The sequence below is a fragment of the Elephantulus edwardii genome, unplaced genomic scaffold (assembly GCF_000299155.1).
Source record: "Elephantulus edwardii isolate Elephantulus edwardi_28Jun2011 unplaced genomic scaffold, EleEdw1.0 scaffold00020, whole genome shotgun sequence".
In the NCBI taxonomy this organism is placed as follows: domain Eukaryota; kingdom Metazoa; phylum Chordata; class Mammalia; order Macroscelidea; family Macroscelididae; genus Elephantulus; species Elephantulus edwardii.
The window spans coordinates 27,625,021-27,644,468 of NW_006399770.1; the positions used below are offsets into that span (position 1 = coordinate 27,625,021).

Below are 19,448 nucleotides of genomic sequence, written 5' to 3' on the forward strand. Positions count from 1 at the left end.
TCCTAAGTATGTGTTTGGGCATTTTCCTGTTTTTTATTCTTCTCAGAAAGACCAAAAAAGAAAGGTGAACAAAAAATAGAGGTTGTCTCTTCTGTTTAAAAAATATCTAGCTATTTTAAGGGAGCTCTGGTGGCCTAACGGCAAGAAGCTGCACTGCAATCCCAGAGGTACATGGTTCAAATCCACCAGATTCTTTGCTGGAGACGGAGGGGCAATCTCCTCCTGTACCAGTCAGATCTGATTTGACGGTACAAACACACAAAATAATGAAATAAAAAAGAAATAAAAACATCTAGCTGTTTTAATAATTAGAGACAAAGGTTTATTATGTATCCTGAGCTCTGTTGCTCTTGTTATTGGGAGACCTTGAGTCATTTACAATGTATAGTGACAGAGTAGAACAGTCCCATAGAGTTTTCTAGGCTGTATTCTCTATGGATAGGGAGCTCTGGTGGCTTACTGGTAAGGAATTATGCTGCCAACAAAGAAGTATGAGGTTCGAACCCACCAGCTGCTCCATGGGAGAAAGATGGATAGTCTCCTCTTGAGTGAAAACCTGGTGGAGGGCCAGCCATGAGTTGATGGTACACAACAACAACACAATCTTTACTGAAGGATCTCTGGTTAATCTTGTCTGCTAAGCAAGAGGTCAGTGGTTTAAACTCACTAGCGGCCCCAAAGGGGAAGGGAGGTATCTGGTGATCTGCTCCATAAAAATGAAAACTTCACCACTACTGAGAGAATTCTGACTCCTAGCGGCCTTGTAGGACAGAGTAGAACTTCCCACGGTTTCAAAAGTTGTAGATCTCTACAGGAACAGACTATTTCATCTTTCTCCCAAGGAACGACTGGTGGTTCAAATCACAGACCTTGTGGTTACTAGGTGAATTCTACCAGAACTCCATACAGCTTCAGAAAGCCTATGGGATAGTTCTACTTTGTCTTATTAAAAAGCCAGACCAAACCCATTGCCATCAAGTTAGTTCCACCAATGGCAGTCCTCTGTCTGATTTCCAAAACTGTCAATCTGTGGAGGAGACTGCCCATCCTTCTTCTGCAGAGCAGCTGGTGGACTTACCAGATCTAAAGATTTGGTTAGCAGCCCTACTACATGTAGTGCACTGCATCACCAAAGCTCTTTTCTGTCCTATCAGTCACTATAAGTCAGAACAGACTTGACAGCACACTGCCACAGTCTCTATAAAGTAGATCACCCAAGTCCTACTGTCCACCAGGTGGCTTTGAACAACCAACCTTCAGTTAGCAGCTGAGTGCTTACCTGTGGCTCCTTTGTTGTTGTTGATTGCCGTCAAGACAAGCATGACTCATAGTGACCTATGAACAAAAGGCCTGAGGCCTTTCTAGAACTATTGTAGTTTCTCAAAGTTCATAGAGATTCCAGAAGCATGTGGTTTAGGAAGTGAATGCCACTGCTGCTTCCAAGTGGTGCCTTTGGATGGCTCATTTCCCCCAACACTATGAATATGTTGTATTTCTTTCATCCTCGTGGCTACTTAGTTACCATTACCTTTTTCAGTTAAGGAAATTGAAGCCCAGAGGTGTGAAATAATTTTCTCAAGGGCTTACCAGAGCTAGGATTTAAGTTCAAGTTACTTCGTTTCATTTATCTAAATCAGAAAATTCAGATAATTTCAGTAATATCTACTTTAGAGAGGAACATCATGCTGGGTAGAGTAGAGGGACAGCGCAGGAGGGGAAGACCCTCTATGAGGTGGATTGATTCAGTGACTGGGGTAATCGGGATGGGTGTGTCAGAGGCAATGAGATTGGCACAGGATAGAGCACGGTTTAGGGCTGTTGTATATAGGGTCGCTATGGGTCGCAAACAACTCGACGGCACATAACAACAACAACAACATCCACTTTATCAAAATATCTAAGTTTTTTTAAAGATACATTGTTGTTGTTGTTGTTATGTGCCATCGAGTCATTTGCGACTCATAGCGACCCTATGTACAACAGCCCTAAACCCTGCTCTATCCTGTGCCAATCGCATTGCCTCTGACACACCCAACCCTAGTACCCCAGTCACTGAATCAATCCACATCATAGAGGTTCTTCCCCTCCTGTGCTGTCCCTCTACTCTACCCAGCATGATGTCCCTCTCTAAAGACAGTTCAAATCTGCCAGCTGCTCCTCCAGAAAAAGATGGACAATCTCCTCCCATGTGATTTACAGCCTTTGCAAACCCACTGGAGGGTCAGCTATGGTTCAGAAGGAGTTCTAGTGGCGTAGTGCATGAAGTGTTAATTCTGCTAACTGAAAGGAGGTCAGAAGCAGTTCGAGGGAGATAGATGGGCAGCTTCTTCCTCTGAAGAGTTACAGCCTTGCATTCCATGAATGGTCACTATGAGTCTGAAATAAACCTGAATGCAATGGGTGCATTTAAAAGGCTTCTGAGTAGTGAGGAAAAGAGCTATCACCAAGGAAATCAAGAAAGAAAAAAATAAGAGCTATCCAACTGTCCTATCAGTCACTATAAGTCAGAACAGACTTGACAGCACACTGCAACAGAATTCACCTAGAAACCACAAGGTCTGTGGTTTATGAGAGTAAGCCAACCCCTCAGACCTTATTAAGGATCGGATTCTGTCCCTCCAAAGCATGTGCTCGGGAGCTCTGAAGGCCTAGTGGTAAGGAGTTGTGTTGGCAACTGGTTTGTATCTGCCAGTTGCTCTGTGGGAGAAATATGGGCAATTTCCTCCCCCGCAATTAACTGCCTCTGAAAACCAGCTGGAGGGTCAGCTATGGGGCCACTTCTGACTTGATGGCATGCAATAAAAACAAAATAACAAAACATGTGCTTGTATCCTAATCCCTAAACATGGGGAAGGGACCCTGTGTGGGACTAGGAAAGTCTTTGTTAAGTTAATGAGGCCTCATTAGTGTAGTGGTTGTCTTAGATCTAATAATTTATAAGTTATAAAAGGAGGTCATATGCAGAATATGAAAGGAGAGAAGATAGATGACTTGTAGAGATTGCCAAGAAATAGAAGAATGCTGGAATAGACAGAGATGAGGACCCAGAGCCAAGAGAGAAAAAATTAGACTCTTCCCCTAAAGCAGTGTGTTGTTGAGTGGATTCCAACTTACAGTGAGTCTATATGACAGATCAGAATGGCCCCATACCATATAAGTTCTGCTAGCCTCCTAAATGGTGAGAAAGTAAGTTTCTGTTTTAAAAAGCCACCCACTTGTGATATTTCTGTGTTAGACCAGGAAACTAAGACCCATATAATGTCACTGATGTAACAAACTTGATGATTTGGCTTCTTTTCTGACAATCATAATTTAACATGGATGGTGCATTAGAAGGTTATGAGGACATGCTACTCGACAGCAAGAGAGGAGAAAAGAAGCACACTTTATAAAAGTAGAAAATTTACACATTAGTTGTTTAATGCAGAAGAAATTACCCAGTGTCTTTCAAACTTGAATGCACATTAAGAGTATCTGGGAAGTTTTTCTAGAATTGCAATACTTAGGCTCCACCCACGACTTAAATCAGGTTTTCTGGGAATCGAGTCTAGATATGAATAGTTTTAAAAAGAAGTGATTCTAACATGGAGGAGGGGTTAAGTGCCACTGAAATAGGGCTGCAGACTTTGGTTCCAGCAGGACCACTGCAGAGGTTACATAGCAAAATCAGTTGTTAAGGGAACAGCTTGGACTCATAAATAAAACATCGAACTGCATCTGGAAAGCAAAAGCAAAAGCCAAAGATGAGGAAATTGAGGAATTCTACCAGTCTGAAACAGAACGAATATGCAGTCAAGGTGCTTAATAATGATTAGTGACTGGAATGCAAAAGTTGGAAACAAAGTAGAAAAGAGGTAGTTGAAAATTATGGCCTTGGGGTGAGAAATGAGGCTGGAGGTCGAAGAATTGAATTTTGTACATTCAATAATTTACTCATAGCAAATGCTTTTTTAAAGAAACACAGATGGTTACTATACACATAGACCTCACCTGATGGACTACACAGGAATCAGATAGACTACATTTGTGGAAAGAATCACTGGAGAAGTTCAACAACAAGTAGACAAAGCCAGGCCAGATGCTGTCTACATAACAGACCACCAGTTATACATGTACAAGTTCAAACTGAAGTTGAAGAAGACAAAAACAAGTCCACAAGAGCCAAAAATACAACCTTGAGTCTATCCCACCTGAATTTAAAAATTATCTCAAAAACAGGCATTTGAGACATTGGACACTAGGAATCAAAGATCAGAATAATTGTGAGATAACATCAAAGATATCATCCATGAAGAGAGCAAAAGGCCGTTACATAGACAGAGGACAAAGAAAATATCAAAGTGGATGTCAGAAGAGACTTTAATAATTGCATTGAGAAGCTAAAACAAAGGAATAGATGCTGACATAAAAGAGCTGAACAGAACATTTCAAAGGACAGCTTGAAGAGACAAGGCAAAGTATAGTAATGAATGTGCAAAGAGGTGAAGTTAAAAAAGAAACACTGTCTTGGCATTTCTCAAACGGAAAGAACTGGAAAACAAATTCAAGCCCCAAATTATTGAGAAATGCTGTGGACACAGAATCACCATATCAGAAAGAATTGGTCAGCACTGAAAAATTTCAGGAAGCAGCATATGATAAAGAGTCAATAGTGATGAAGGAAGAAGTTCAAGTTGCACTGAAGGCATTGGAAAAAAAAGTCTCCAGGCTGGCATACCAAATAACATGTTTCAAATAACAGATGCAGCCCTGGGTATGCTCACCAGTTTGTGCCAGGAGATTTGGAAGACAGCTACCTGGCCCACTAATTATAAGAGTTCCATATTTGTTCTCATTACCAAGAAATCAACAGAACGTGGCAATTATCTCACAATATCATTAATATCAGGGACCTCTGGTGGCCTAGTGTTCATCAGCTGCATTGTGATCCCAATGACACACGATTCAAACCCACCAGCTGCTCTGCAGGAGAAGGATGGGCATTCATCTCCTATGCAATTTACTGCCTCTGAAAACCTGCCAGAAGGTTAGCTATGGATCAGTTCTGACTTGATGGCACAACAAAACAACAACATTGATATCATATGCAGGCAAAATACTGCTGAAGATCATCCAAAACCAGCTAGAATGGTACATGGGCAGAGAACTACCTGAAGTTCAGGCTGGATTTGCATGAGGGTGTGGTACTATGGATTTCATTGCTGACATCAGATGGATCTTGACTGAAAGTAGAATATGCCAAAAGAATGTCTATTTGTGCTTTATTGACTATGCAAAGCCATTTGACTGTGTGGTTCATAACAAGTTATGGCTAACACTGAGAAGAATGGAAATCTCAGAACACTTAATTATGCTTATACCATATCTATACCTAAACCAAAAAGCAATTGTTCTAACAGAGCAAGGAAACACTGTGTGTTTTGAAATCAGTAAAGATGTGCATCAGGGCTGTCTCCTTTCTCCATACTTACTCAGTCTGTATGTTGAGCAAATCATTAGAGAAGGTAGGACTTTATGAAGGAGAGTGTGTGGCATCAAGATTGGAAGAAGACTCATCAACAACCTGTTGATGCAGATGAAATAACCTTCCTTGGTGAAAGCAAGAAGGACTTGATGTGCTTGATGCAGAGTCAAGGACTGCAGCCTTCAATATGGATTACATCTCAACATCAAGAAAACAAAAATCTTCACCACTGAGCCAATAGGAAGCATTAGGATAGATGGAGAAAATACTGAAATTGTCACTGATCTCATCTTACTTGGATTCACAATCAACACTGTTAGTACAAGTAGTCAGGAGATAGGAAACATAGAGTATTTGGAAAGTCTGCTGTCAGAGATCTTTCAAAAATCCTGAAGAACAATGATACCAGTTTAAAGACCAAGGTATGCCTAATTCAAGCCACAGTCTTTCCAATCACTTGCTATGCATCTGAGAGCTGGACAATGAATAAGGATGACAGGAGAAGAATTGATGCATTTGAATTGTAGTACTGGAGAAGAGCACGGAACATCCCATAGACTGCCAAAAGAACAAACAGATATGTCTTAGAGAAAGTACAAAAGGGTTCCTTGGAGGCATGGATGGTGAACTTCATCTCACGTATTTTGGGCTTGCTGTTAGGCTCTCCTTGGAAAGAGATGTCATGCTTGGAAAGTTGGAGGGTCAGCTTAGGAGAGGAAGACCCTCAACAAAATGGATTGATACAGTGTCTGAGTCAAAGGGCGTAAATGTGTCCAGAATGATAATGGCGCAGGATAGGACAGGATTTAGACCTGTGGGTGATATGGCTTCTGTGAGTTGTATTTGACTTGACAGTACCTAACAATAACAATAATGGGTTTCCTGGGGCCCAGAAATATGTAGTATATTTTAGAAAGATTTCCACTGTTGTTGTTTTTAGGACTCATAGTGATTCTGTGTACAATAGCCCAAAACCTTGCCCAGTACTCCACACACGCATAATCTCCTCTGTGTTCAAACCCATTGTTACCATCACTGTGTCAGTCCATCTTGTTAAGAGTCTTCCTCTTTTCTTGACCTGCCACCTTTCCCAGCCTGATGCCTTTCCAAGAACTGACCCTGCCTGACAATGTGCTCTAAAGTCCATGAAATGAAATCTCACCTTTGTTTCTAACGAGCAATCAGGCTACACGTCTTCCAAATTAGATTGATTTATTCTCTTGGCAGTCCATGGTGTGCTTTCGATACTCTTCATTTCTTTACCAATACCAGAATTTAAAGGCATCAGTTTTTCTTTGGCCTTCCTTAGTCATTGCCCAACTTTGACATGCATTTGAAACAGCTTAACATATTATGGCTTGGGTCAGATGCTACTTAGTCTTTCAACTGACGATCTTGCTTTTAAGAAATAAAACTAAAGAAACACATAACTGTAAATTATGGCAATATATTATAAAACATATATTTCAGTATAATTTCCATTAGAAAAGAACAAAACCTTAAAAGTCTAGTGCTTAGAATAATAATGCTTATTTTAATTTATTCCTGCAGAATATAGTCAGAATACTTTATTCCACACTGAACTGGGTAATGAGTCATAGCCTTAGCATAGATGAGCATGCAGTATTGACTAAGGCAATATATAACAAAAGTAACATTAAACAAGCTTGCTGCTGATATCGCCTAGCATATATTATGTGAGATAAATGTTATCTTCCTCAGTTTGTTTTGAACTACACATACTGATCTGTTTCTTGCTGATAGCAACTGATACCTTTGCTATGTGTTTAAGATGCTCCCTGAAGAATGCAAGGAGCATGGAATTTTGTTCTCTTTTTCAATGAAGGGGAAGCTGCAGTCAGGAGTACTTTCTATACTATCAAGGCTTTGTCCAATGAGCTATGTGGTACATTAAAAAGAACCAGCTTCATCCTCTGTTAACATTTGGGCAACCCATTTAAACTTGAGAGCATCAGTTTCTTCATTTATAAAATGAAGATAGCTGTTCAGAGATTTGTTGCTGTTGTTGTTGTTATGTGCTGTCGAGTTGCTTGCCACTCATAGCAACCCTATATACAACAGCCCTAAACTCTGCTCTGTCCTGTGCCCATCGCACTGTCTCCGACACACCCATCATGATTACCCCAGTCACTGAATCAATCCACCTCAGAGAGGGCCTTCCCCTCCTGCGCTGTCCCTTTACCCTACCAAGCATGATGTCCCTCTCCGAGGACCGGTCCCTCCTTACAACATGTCCAAAGTATGTTAGACGAAGCCTCAGAATCCTTGCCTCCAAGGAGTGGCCCAGTTTAACCCTCTCCAGGATGAATCTGTTTGTTTTCCCAGCAGTCCATGGTATCCTCAACAATCTTTTCCATCACCACAGGTCAAAGGCATCAATTCTCTTTCTATCCTCCCTAGTCATTGTCCAGCTCTCTGATGCATAATAAGTGATTGCAAAGACCATGGCCTGTATCAGATGCACCTTAGTCTCCAGGGAGACACCATTGCTCTTCAGCATTTTGGAGAGGTCCCTAACAGCAGACTTTCCCATCGCCAATATGTCTTTTAATTTCCTGGCTGCTGGTGCCAAGAGTGTTGACTGTTGAGCGAAGCAAACTAAAGGTGTGAACAATCTCAATCTCTTCACCATCCATCCTGATCCTGCCAATTGGCCCAGTGGTGAGTATCTTTGTCTTCTTGACATTGAGCCTCAATCCATATTGAAGGCTGCAGTCCCTGACCCTCAGCAGCAAGCGCTTCAGGTCCTCTTCAGTTTCAGCAAGCAGGGTTTTGTCATCTGCATAACACAGATTGTTGATAGATCTTCCACCAATCTTGACCCCACATTTCTCCTCATATAGCCCAGCCTCCTGGATAATCTGTCCTGTATAAAGGTTGAAAAGGTATGGAGACAGGACACATCCCTGGTGGGAAGATGTTAATAGAATGTAAAATAAATGGTGACTCTTGTCTTCTCGAAGGAACCCTGGGAATGCAATGGTCAGGTGGTCAGCTGCTATCTGGGAAGTAGATAGATAGTACTAGGAAATCTGCTTCTGCAGAGATGACAGCAGATAATGCTCTATGTTCCAGTTCTATTCTGAAACACACAGGGTTGCTATGAGTGAGAAATGACTCAATATTATTCAACAATAAGAATTATCATCTCTAGAAAGAATAACTACAAGGATAGTCTCTATTCAACTCAGACCATACTGTCTCTGTTCCTGGTAGAGGTCAAATCTTTCAACAAACATGACAATGATGAAAGTTTCTGCATCATATAATGACTAACAAACACTGATTATGTTCCATTACATCAAGTGACATTTCCTATAACAAGAGCTCTGGTGGCCTAGTCAGTTTGAATCCACCAGCTAATCCAGAGGAGAAAGATAGGCAATTTCTTTCCATCTGATTTCAAGCCTCTGAAAACCTGCTTGAAGAGTCAGCTATGAGTTGGTTCTGACATGACACCTCTTAACAACAGTATAACATAACAAGAGCATTTGAACTTGCCATTAGAGTTTTTTGTACAGTTTATGTCTTCGAGTTTGATTCTACATACATAGTTTTGCTTCTGGTACATTGTTTTGTGTCTCATACACCCAAATAGATTTGTAATAAAGCTCAGAGTTGCTGATTTAGGTTGTTTTGAAGCCCTAGACAATTGCAAAACCATACAGATCGTCTCTTGCACTGCTCTTACAACTGTTTGTTACTATCATTTCCTAGTTGCTTGTGCACCTGGAAAAGTGACAATTCAAGAAGACTCCCCTGGTCACCTGTCTGTGGCATGGCCCAACGTCAAGCTGGGCGATTACTATGTGGCCTTTGTGAAGAGCGATGATGGCTTGGAAGTGCACTGTAACACGTCCCTCACCCAGTGCAACTTCCTATCTGAGTGTGGCTTCACTTACTTTATTAGTGTTTTTGCCTATAACAAGGCAGGACAGAGTCCTCTGGGTGATGTGTTCAATTATACTACAGGTAAGTTGCACTTGCTAAGGATAGGGCACAGTTCCGACCTGTTGTACATACAGTTGCTGTAAGTTGTAGTCAACTTGATGGCACAGAATAATAACCACAAAGGAATTCTAAGTTCACTAAATTCTACCACAGAATGGATCACCTATTGGACTCATTGACTTACATATACAACCTGGTAGTCCTTCTAGGTCAAGAATAGAAAATGAATTCATTTCTTTTCTCATGTTCTTTCTGAGGTAGGAAGATTAGGCAAATATGCATAGCTTATAAATGCAAAGAGAGGGAATATATAGTTGTTCATACTTGCTCTGAACAATAGAACCCTTCACAGAGAAAGCTGAGCTCAGCCCTCTCCTAGCTGCTGAAGAGACCACAGTGACAAAGATGCAGGGATGAAGAGACTGTGTGGTGTGGAGGGCTTTGGAATAAGATGCCTGCCTTGACATCCTTAATTGCCCACGGACTCATTTGTAATTGAGCCGAGGATGCTCACCTTGCTCGTAATCTCTGATTTCTTCCTCTATAAAACGGGTCAAATAATAATGCAGATATGACTTTGAAAATGTTATTGTAAGAAAAAGTAAAGCACCATATAGCTCTTTTCTTTGCTATTCATATTTTCCTCCTGCACTGGACTTCAGTGTTTCACAAGGCAGGCACTATGTTTGACTTAACTTTTCATCTCCACTATTACCATAATGTGACTGGTATATGCAAATTGATGGAGTGAATGATTTGACATAAATTTTATTTCTAAATAAGAGCAGCCTTCAATGTGGATCGCCGCTCAACACCAAGAAAACAAAGTTTCTCACCACTAGGCCAATTGGCAGCACCGTAATAGTTGAGAAAGAGATTGAGATTGTTAACAATTTTAGCTGGCGGTCACGCCGCGGTAAGCTTCGCCGTGTCCGCCTCGCCGGTGAAGCGCCAGAGGATGGAGTCCCGTGCAGTCCAACACTCTTCTCTAGCACCACAACTCACAAACATTGATTCTTCTTCTGTCATTTTTAGTCATTGTCCAACTCTCTGATGCATAGCAAGTAGTTACGAAGACTATGGCCTGGTTCAGGCACATCTTAGTCACTAGATTGACATTGTTGCTGTTCAGCACTCTGGAGAGATCTCTGACAGCAGATTTTCCCAATGCAATTTATTTTTTTTATTAATTTTTTATTTTTTTTACAGAGGTTTTGGATTTCCATTCATTCATTGCCGCAATTTTCTCCCTTCCCACCCCTCCCCACCAGCTCGCTTCCCCCTCCGAAGAGAAAAAAAAAAAAGAAAAAAAATTCCTTCATTAGTATACAATTCCCACATCCCCTCCCCCCCACCTCCCAGCTCGAGTACTCTTCTCTATGCAACCTTAATTCTGGATTCCTGTGCTAACCATAATACTCAATCATATATCACTTCTAATCTGTTCTTTCCCTCATCTGTTTCAATACAATATACATAATTTATCCCGTTTTTTCTGTCATACCCCCACCCTGATGTCAGACCCATTCTACAACAGTGGCACCATGCAGTATTTGTCCCTTTGTGACGGAGATATTTCACTCAGCATAATGTCCTCCAGGGTCACCCACTTTGAATAATATTGCATGAGTTCCTTGTTTTTCAATCCTATGTAGTATTCCATTGTGTGGATATACCACAGCTTCTCTATCTATTCGTTTGTTGATGGGCCCTTAGGCTGCTTCCAACTCTTTGCTATTGTAAACAAAGCTGCAGTAAACATGGGTGTGCATATATCTGCTTGGATGGCAGACATGGTCTCTCTGGGGTATATTCCCAGTAATGGGATTGCTGGGTCAAATGGTATCTCTGTTTGCAATTTTTTGAGAAAGTGCCACACCGCCTTCCACAATGGTTGCACCATCTTACATTCCCACCAACAGTGAATAAGAGTTCAGTTTCTCCACATCCTCGCCAGCATTTGTTGCTTGCTGTTCTATTTTGCTATTCTGACTGGGGTGAGATGATATCTCATAGTTGTTTTGATGCAATTTATTTTTTAATTTCCTCTCTATTGGTGCCAAGAGAGTTGATTATGAAACCAAGCAAGCTAAAATTTGTTTGTTTTTGTTTTTAAAGTGGCAATTTTAAAGCACTGGTCAAAATTTCACATAAAAATCAGAAGTCATTAATTCACTCTGCTCTGCCAAGAGAACAAACATGTCTGTCTTGGAGAGGGTGAAATCAGGTTGTGCCTTGAAGGCTAGGATTTTGAAGCTTGGTCTCATATACTTTGGGCATGTTGCCAGGAGAGACCAGTCTTCCAAGAAGGACAACATGCTTGGAAGGATGGAGGGACAATACAAGATAGGAAGACCCCAGATGAGACGGATTGACACAGTAACTGGGGTAATGGAGGTATGTGTTTTGGAGACAGTGAGACTGGCTCAGGATACAGCAGTCGTTCAGGAGAGCTATCATATACAGGGTTGCTATAAGTCACAGGCAGCTCAAGAGCACATAACAGCAATGATAAGACGTTGTACTGGCAATCCTAAGGCACGAAGCTAATATCCACCAGCTGTTCCACTGGGAAATCGCCTCCCATATGATTTACAACTTCTGAAAACCTGGAAGATCAACTATGAGTTGATTTCAGCTTGATGGTACATAACAACAACATCATCAGATAATCATGCAAATGACAATATTAATTAACTGGGTTGCAACAAAGTTTACCAGGTTGGGGGATCCATAAAATTGATGTTGTTGGAATTGGGATTAAGAAACTATCAACATGGTCTCTAGAACACAGGAGACAGGAAAGGAGAGAAAATGAAGGGAAACAAGAACCACAGAGAGATAGTACGATGAGTGATGATACAGTAGGGAGATTGTAATCAATGTCTTAAAGCAAAATGTGTATGAATGGTTAAATGGAATAGCAATTGGCTTTTGTAAACTTTCATTAAATCACAGCAGAAAGGTTAAAAAAAACAAAGAAAAGTTAAGAATATAGGGGAGCCTGCTAGAGGGAGTGGCTTTGAACTGTAATTATTAAGGAAAAGGAAAATTTGGATGAGATAAGAATATTCTCTATGTACATTTATGATTATTGCTAAGAAAAGAGGGCATGAATAATGTACACTGCATTGAAAGAGATGAGGGAAGGAGTTGCTTAAAAGGAATATATGTTGTTGTTAAGTGCCATCAAGTTGCAGGCGACTCATAGCGACCCTATGAAGGAGAGTCCTCAACGCTTGGGTGTCTTTCATCCTCTCTCCAGGTTCAAAGGGTTTCTGGGGGCAAGCTATTACAGAAGTGGATCAGGAATATATGATTAGGCATTATTTGCATGATAACAATTCAGAATAAGAACTGCATAGCAAAGTGGACTTGGGGGACGGGGAGGAAACTGCAACAATGAAAGAATTTTTTCAAAGAGAAAAGTAAACATAGTGGGTAGGCAGGGAGGAAAATGTGCAACAATAAATGAATTAAAATCCAACTTCTCTATAAACTTTGATTAAAATATCAATTAAAATTAAAAACATTTAAAAAAATCAACGTTTGAAACCCTATGACATGTAGTTCTGACAGCCTTGAGCCAGATATGACAAAACTGAAACTTTTTTCCTCTTATGAACTGGCAGATAATGGTGATATGATGGTACATAATAAAAGTACTGTGATTAGTAAAAGAAAAAAAAATTCTAAAGAAACCCCAAGCTAAATCAAACATTTATCAGAACTTGTCTTTTGGTCTTTATTAGCTCTTATCCAAAAATCTTTGAGTTTAAGTGTGCATTCTTCCTCTCCTTTGCTTTGCAGAGGCTGAGAGGATCTGAGGAGTTAGGCTAAGTATCATTTTATCAGCAAAGCATTCCAGAGGACTCGGTGGTCTTTGAGGAATAGAGGATGAGAGAACATATGGGGTGGGAATTGAGGAGTCTGATATAGCAGGGAGGGGGAGGTAGAGAGGCTAATGATACAGGCTGGATGCAGTGTGGAATGACCTTAAATGTCGTGCTGAAGACTTCTGCTCTACACAGCACGTATTAGGCCAAGATCAAAGCCGGACTGACTGGCAGGAGGTCATTGCAGTAGTTCAGGAGGGCAGTGACAGAGGCTGTGGGCACAGGGAGGTCAAGATCTCGTGCCCCTCCCCCCCTTGTAGTAGTGCTCTGTATTGACTTCCATTCTCTCTGCTCTTGCTTTCAGCTCCCTGTTGTCCCAGTGACATTAGCCCCGTGTTCGTGTCAGGTGACAGAGTAGAGCTTGTCTGGTCTCCTGCTCGTGGTGCTGAACTCTACGAGACTAAGGCTGTACACGGGTTCCACGTGGTGGAGTGCAATGACACCACCCCTGCTTGTACTCTTTCAGCTCTAGAATGTGATACCAAGTATAACATCACAGTGTATTCCTTCAGCGAAGTCAGGGGTAGCAATACGTCATGTATGTCACGATTTATCACCACAGGTATGGTCCAACTGGGACTTTGTTTACTCATGTCTGGATGATTCATCTCACCTGTGCCCCTCAGGCGACACCCCCCCCCCAGGTGGTACAAATAGTTAATGTGTTCAGCTGCTCATTGAAAAGTTGAAGGCTGAAGGTCTCTTAGAGGTGCCTCCTAAGAAAGGCACTGTGATTTACTTCTGAAAAATCAGCCACTTGAACGCCCATGACATGCTGTTCTATGCTGGAACACAGGGGCTGCCGAGAGTTGGAGACTCAAGGGCATCTGGGTTTATGTCCTTCAGCATGGACATTCAGTAAGACCCATGAACAAGTCCAATCCTGTTAACTACTCTTCATGGGTACCATTAGATGCCTGTTGAATTAAAGAGAGACTAATGAGAACAGGAGAGCGGAAAGCAAACGCAAACACGTCAGAGACCACACAGAGCAGATTTCATGATCACATTAGCTATTGAGTTCCTCCTGTCTTTATGAAGCTAGTTCTGTAGCTACACCATGAAGATTATAATTTTAAATTTTTCTTTTATTAATGTTTGGTTTTAAAGTTAAAAATGCTCTTAAACATTTTCCAGCTGCTCCACTTGCATGCAATACCCTACGTCAGTGCCAACTCTTTTCCACACAGAAGTTGTGTGAATTTGTCTTTTAAATGTGGCCTGGTTGAAGTTCGTAACAGCCTGATTTGGAAGGGGGGTGTTGCAAAGTCAGTTTTAGACCAAATGATGCTTGCAACGTTTTTGACTCATGCTGTTTCAATTAACAACCTCCATTCTCTTAGCTCCCTGCAGTCCTGAAATAAAAAATGTTTCAAAGGACGCAGTCTCCTTGATTAATGTGCGCTGGCGATCCACTAATGATGACGCCACTTACACGGTGACTGCCCGGGGAGAGACAGGGCTGTATCAGTGCAGCAGCACCGGGGACTCCTGCGCCCTGGAGGGCCTGCCCTGTGGCTCGGGGTTCTCCATCACCGCAGTGGCCGAAACACTGGCAGGACGGAGCCTGCCGAGCTACAGTGTGCCCTTGGAAACCGGTACGTAGCAACCACCAGCCTTGACACTGGCTTCAGTAGGGTCCTTAGGTTGTGGTGTGGGGTTGGTTTTGTGTTGTTGTTTTTTTTAACTGTTTTGGTATTTTTGTTGTTTTTAAAATTTTATTTTATATTCGTTTGCTTGCAAAAGTTATATATATTGTGTTTCCACACTATTCCTCATTCACACTGTGTTTCGTACAAGGAATTGTTTTAAGACATGACTTTTCTTCCTGCATCTGCCCTAAATGTGGTAGAAGTGCATTATACCACATCATTGAGAATCCTAGTCTTAGAAAACGTTCAACATCTGGACACAGGTTACAGAAAATGATAATCAGGGACGCTAATGTATTCAAAACCACTGGCATCAAAGGAGAAAGGCAGTGACTTTGCAGAACATTTCCTTGCATTCCTATTCCCCGCACAGCACAGCGAACAAGTAACCAAATGAACGGACGTGTTGCTGATTTCTTTGACTCAGCTCTTCTAGATCTTTCTCTGAAAGTGCTTTCTGAGCTTTACTTTCCTTATCAGTGCAAAAATAATAGCCTCACCGGGTGATCATATTAAATTATCCAGTGTTCTCAAGCTCTTAGCATAGCGTCTGATGCATTGTGACAGCTCAGTAAAAGAAAGCTCTTGCTTTAGTGTCTGTAGTTTTGCATGGGAATGTAATTTAGCAAATCCCTTAAAGCCTTTGGACGTCAAGTCCCTTTATAAACAACAGAGATGATAGAAAGAAGGCACTTTAACCTTTGAAAATGGAAAGACCTAAAAAACCAGTCAAGTAACAATGTCAAACACCAATGATGATTCCAGGTAATCAATAACCTGTGCAATTGATCTCTGAAAAATTGAGACTTGATCAGTATCAGAGATGGTTATGAGAGATCAAATTTTAGTCATTCATGGTTTATTATGAAATGCATGAAAAAGGCAAAATATCTTTTATTGTAAATGCCAGGAAGAAGTAGACGTGAACATAACCATTGCTTGAACAGTCCCAGCTGGGACTAATTAAGTTGGGGTCTAGCAAAGAACTTCTTTTGAAGTCTGAAGGAAAAAATTGGGTGAGATCTCACATTACCCAAAAGGCCTGTTTGTGCATTGCATTCTTGGGAAAATCACACATAATATACAGTTGGTATTACATGATGTGTGAGAGAAAAAAATCATGAAGGAAATTTTGATCAAGAGTTGAGGTTTCAAAGAATCAGGCTACTGAATGAATCACAAGCAGAATAGCATTTTTGGTAGCTTCCCCTATGCCCACCCCCAAACAGCTCTCACCGTGAGAAAAGTTCTGACACTTTCTCCTTTGCCTTATTTAAGTGCCATGCTGTCCAGTCGGCCTGACATTAACGCAAGTCACTCAGTCGGTCATCAATGTTAGCTGGACTATCGGGACTGGGGCCCAAACCTACGTCGTGGTGCTGGAGTCCCACGCTGGACAGTCAAAGTGTCACACGCATGAAACCCACTGCCTCCTGGGATGCATCACGTGTGGCATCAACTACACGGTGACATTGAAAGCAATTAGCGCCACCGGACTGACTGCGGAGTGTTCCTTCCGAAGTTATTCCTCTAGTAAGTGAATTCTAAGACTGGCTCTGTACCAGTCGCCACTAAGTGGATTCTGGCTCATAGTATGCTTGTGTGTCAGCACAGAACTGTTCCTTGAAGGGTTTTCGGTGGTTGGTATTTTAGGAAGTAGATTGCAGGGCTTCCTCCCAAGAGAACTAGATAGCAGTGGATTTGAACTAAATAGCAGCCAAGCACATGAACCATTTGCAGTAAACGAAAAAGGGTGCTAATCAGCCAGGACATACGAAGTGTGGTGTGAAAAAGTTTGGTCACTTGCTGGTGGTACAAGGAACTTCTCCCAAGATGTGATGCTCCCAAGCTCAGCAAAATTGGTCTTTTCAATTCTACTTGAGTATGATTCATTATAAGGAGCTCTGGGGGCAGAGTGCATCATATGTTGTACTGTGAACGGAAAAGTCTTCAATTTTAACTGACGAGCTGCTTCACAGAAGATGAGCAATCTCCCCTCATAGAGACTTAGAGTCTCAGAACCCCAGGTGAGGGTCACCCTGAGCCAGAATGACTCAGCAGCTGTGGATTGGTTTGGTTTGGATAATTGATTATATGTGTACTTTGGTGGTACAAAGGGTCCAGCAAGTACTGGCCTTCTCTCTGAAAGTTTGGAGAGTCACGTCGGCTTTCCAGGAAGGCCTGGGAATGTGAAAGCCTCAGCCTTTGAACTCTAAGGAGCACAGTCCTCTCTGGCATACATGGAGTTGCCATGACTCAGAACTGACTCCCACATAACAGGTAGGGTTTCCTCCCCTGCTGTTGTTTATAAATTAAAGTTACATTTAATCCTGCCAAAATGACACAGAACTAGATTGTTACAAATGACCTTGGCAATGCTGGGGTTTTTTTGCATTTGAGTCATGTACACTCAGAGTGTGGGCCTGCTGGGTGTGGCCTTTCCGACTCACCATTGTTCTGCATTAAAAAGTCATGAATTTTGATCAGGTGGACCATCACCAGAAAGAATTTGGGTACGTCTCCAAATGTTGTTCTAATTCATGGTATTACTGATAATATTGTTGTTGCTATGTGCCATCAAATCAGAACCGACTCATAGCTGAACCTCCAGCAAGTTTTCAGAGGCTATAAATCACATGGAAGCAGCTAGCTCATCTTTCAGCCTCAGAGCAGCTGGTGCATTCGAACTATATACCTTTGGGTTGGCAGCACAACTCCTCACCCACTAGGCCACCAGAGCGCCTTCTTATTTGGAATAAGTTACTCATGTTTCTTTATGAGGTTCCTGAGTGGTTCAAACAGTTAAAACATTTAGTATTTGCTGACTGAAGGGTTGGAGATTTGAGTCTTCTGAGAAACACCTCAGAAGAAAAGCCTGGCAGTATTCTAAATATTCGTCTGACAATGACCCTGTGGATAACAGTCCTACACTAATACAGATAGGGTGAGCAAAAGTTGGAGTCAATCACATGGCAAGGGTGGTATTGTTTCCTTGCAGTAGTAAAGGAGTTTGTTTTTATTTTTCAGGTGCCTGTTGCCCTTTGGGGGTGAAATTATATAGGCTGGGCCCTAATGGCATCCGGATCTACTGGCAAGCCTCCAGGGGGGCTGCCAACTACAGCACTGACCTCTATGGCTCCAAAGGCATCTTCACCTGCACCCCCAACTCCAGCCCCAACTTCTGCGACGTCACCGAGATTCCCTGTGGAGATGTGTATACTGTGATGGTCTCCCCAGTCACTGAGACAGGACTGAAGCTTACATTCTGTCCAAAAAAAATATATTCAGGTAGAGCAAATTACCACCTTTTCTTGAAAACCAACTCCGAACTAGATCTGTGAATTAAGTGTGACCCAGAACAATCACCTTCCTTGCTCTGCCAGAATGGGGAAAAGGGTGTGAAATTTCCAGGAGGCTTCTGCCTTCCAGGGCCCTCCACCTTCCTTGGAAATGTGCTGCTTTGTTATTTGGTTTAGGGGTACTCCTCCCGTTTTTGTCCTTCTCTTCCCCTTCAGAGAAAAGGCCAGATGCTTGCTGCTTAAATAGTAAACCTAATTAAAATTGTTGTCTGCTTGGAAATTTGGGGGTAGGTTTGGAGCAGCATCTTAAAGATAATAACAGGCGGCTGGGATGCAGGAAATGAAAAGACTGGAGCCTTTATTTTCACAGAATTATGACTGAAGAAGAGTTGGAGGATCAGGAGGGGAAAATGACAGTGTAAGTCATAAGCTAGGTTTGGAAATGTGAGTGGGCAGACAGTCTGTGATCACAAAGCATTGCTGTCAGCACCTGACATCTCCCTAAAGCTGTCAGAATCGTGTGAGCAAGTCTCCTGCTTCACCCCAGCCCCTCTGCCGCCTTTCCTGGGCACTGCCATGTGGTTTTCATATACATCTAAAGCTTGGAACTTTGCAGACTCACACAGGAAGAGGAATAAACATTGTCTCACAAACCTTTACGGATAGGCAAGATCTAAAAACTCATTTTTTGGTGACATAGAGGTTCAAGATGGCTCCTGCACTGGAACCAGGACAGTTCTGCCTGAGGGATTGTCCTCATGCTCTGTCATGCTCTGATTCCTTTGATTTGTTTTTGTCTTTCACTAATTTTTACCCCCGGACAAGCTGACCCAAAGCATGAGAAGGAACAGGAAGAGGTTCTTGGATGGAGAGATGAGCTCTTAGAGAAGCTTAAGGATTTTGAAGTGTTAAAGTAACACAATTGGATCACTGTCCCGGAATAGTAACTGTGGTAATAGAATGGAGGCTGGAGTGGAGGAAGGAAAGAAGGTTTGGCTTCTTAGTCTAGGGGCAAGATGGTGAGGACTTGCACATATTTTATAATTTATCAAGTGCTTGGGATATTATAGCTAATGTTAGATGTATCTTGGCAGAAAGCAGAGAATACCAGAAGAATGTCTATCTGTGCTTCATTGACTATGCAAAGGCTTTTGACTGTGTGGAT

At 41.9% G+C, this 19,448-nt stretch overlaps 1 protein-coding gene across 1 annotated transcript in view; it reads left to right on the forward strand.

Annotated features, from left to right (window-relative positions):
• FNDC7 (fibronectin type III domain containing 7) overlaps positions 1-19,448 on the forward strand; it is a 57,058-nt gene that overhangs the window by 31,666 nt on the left and 5,944 nt on the right. Inside the window, exons 6-10 of the mRNA XM_006882497.1 lie at positions 9,203-9,457; positions 13,637-13,894; positions 14,676-14,930; positions 16,263-16,517; positions 18,012-18,272. Of these exons, the coding sequence (XP_006882559.1) occupies positions 9,203-9,457; positions 13,637-13,894; positions 14,676-14,930; positions 16,263-16,517; positions 18,012-18,272 (1,284 nt within the window). The remainder of the gene's footprint in view (positions 1-9,202; positions 9,458-13,636; positions 13,895-14,675; positions 14,931-16,262; positions 16,518-18,011; positions 18,273-19,448) is intronic.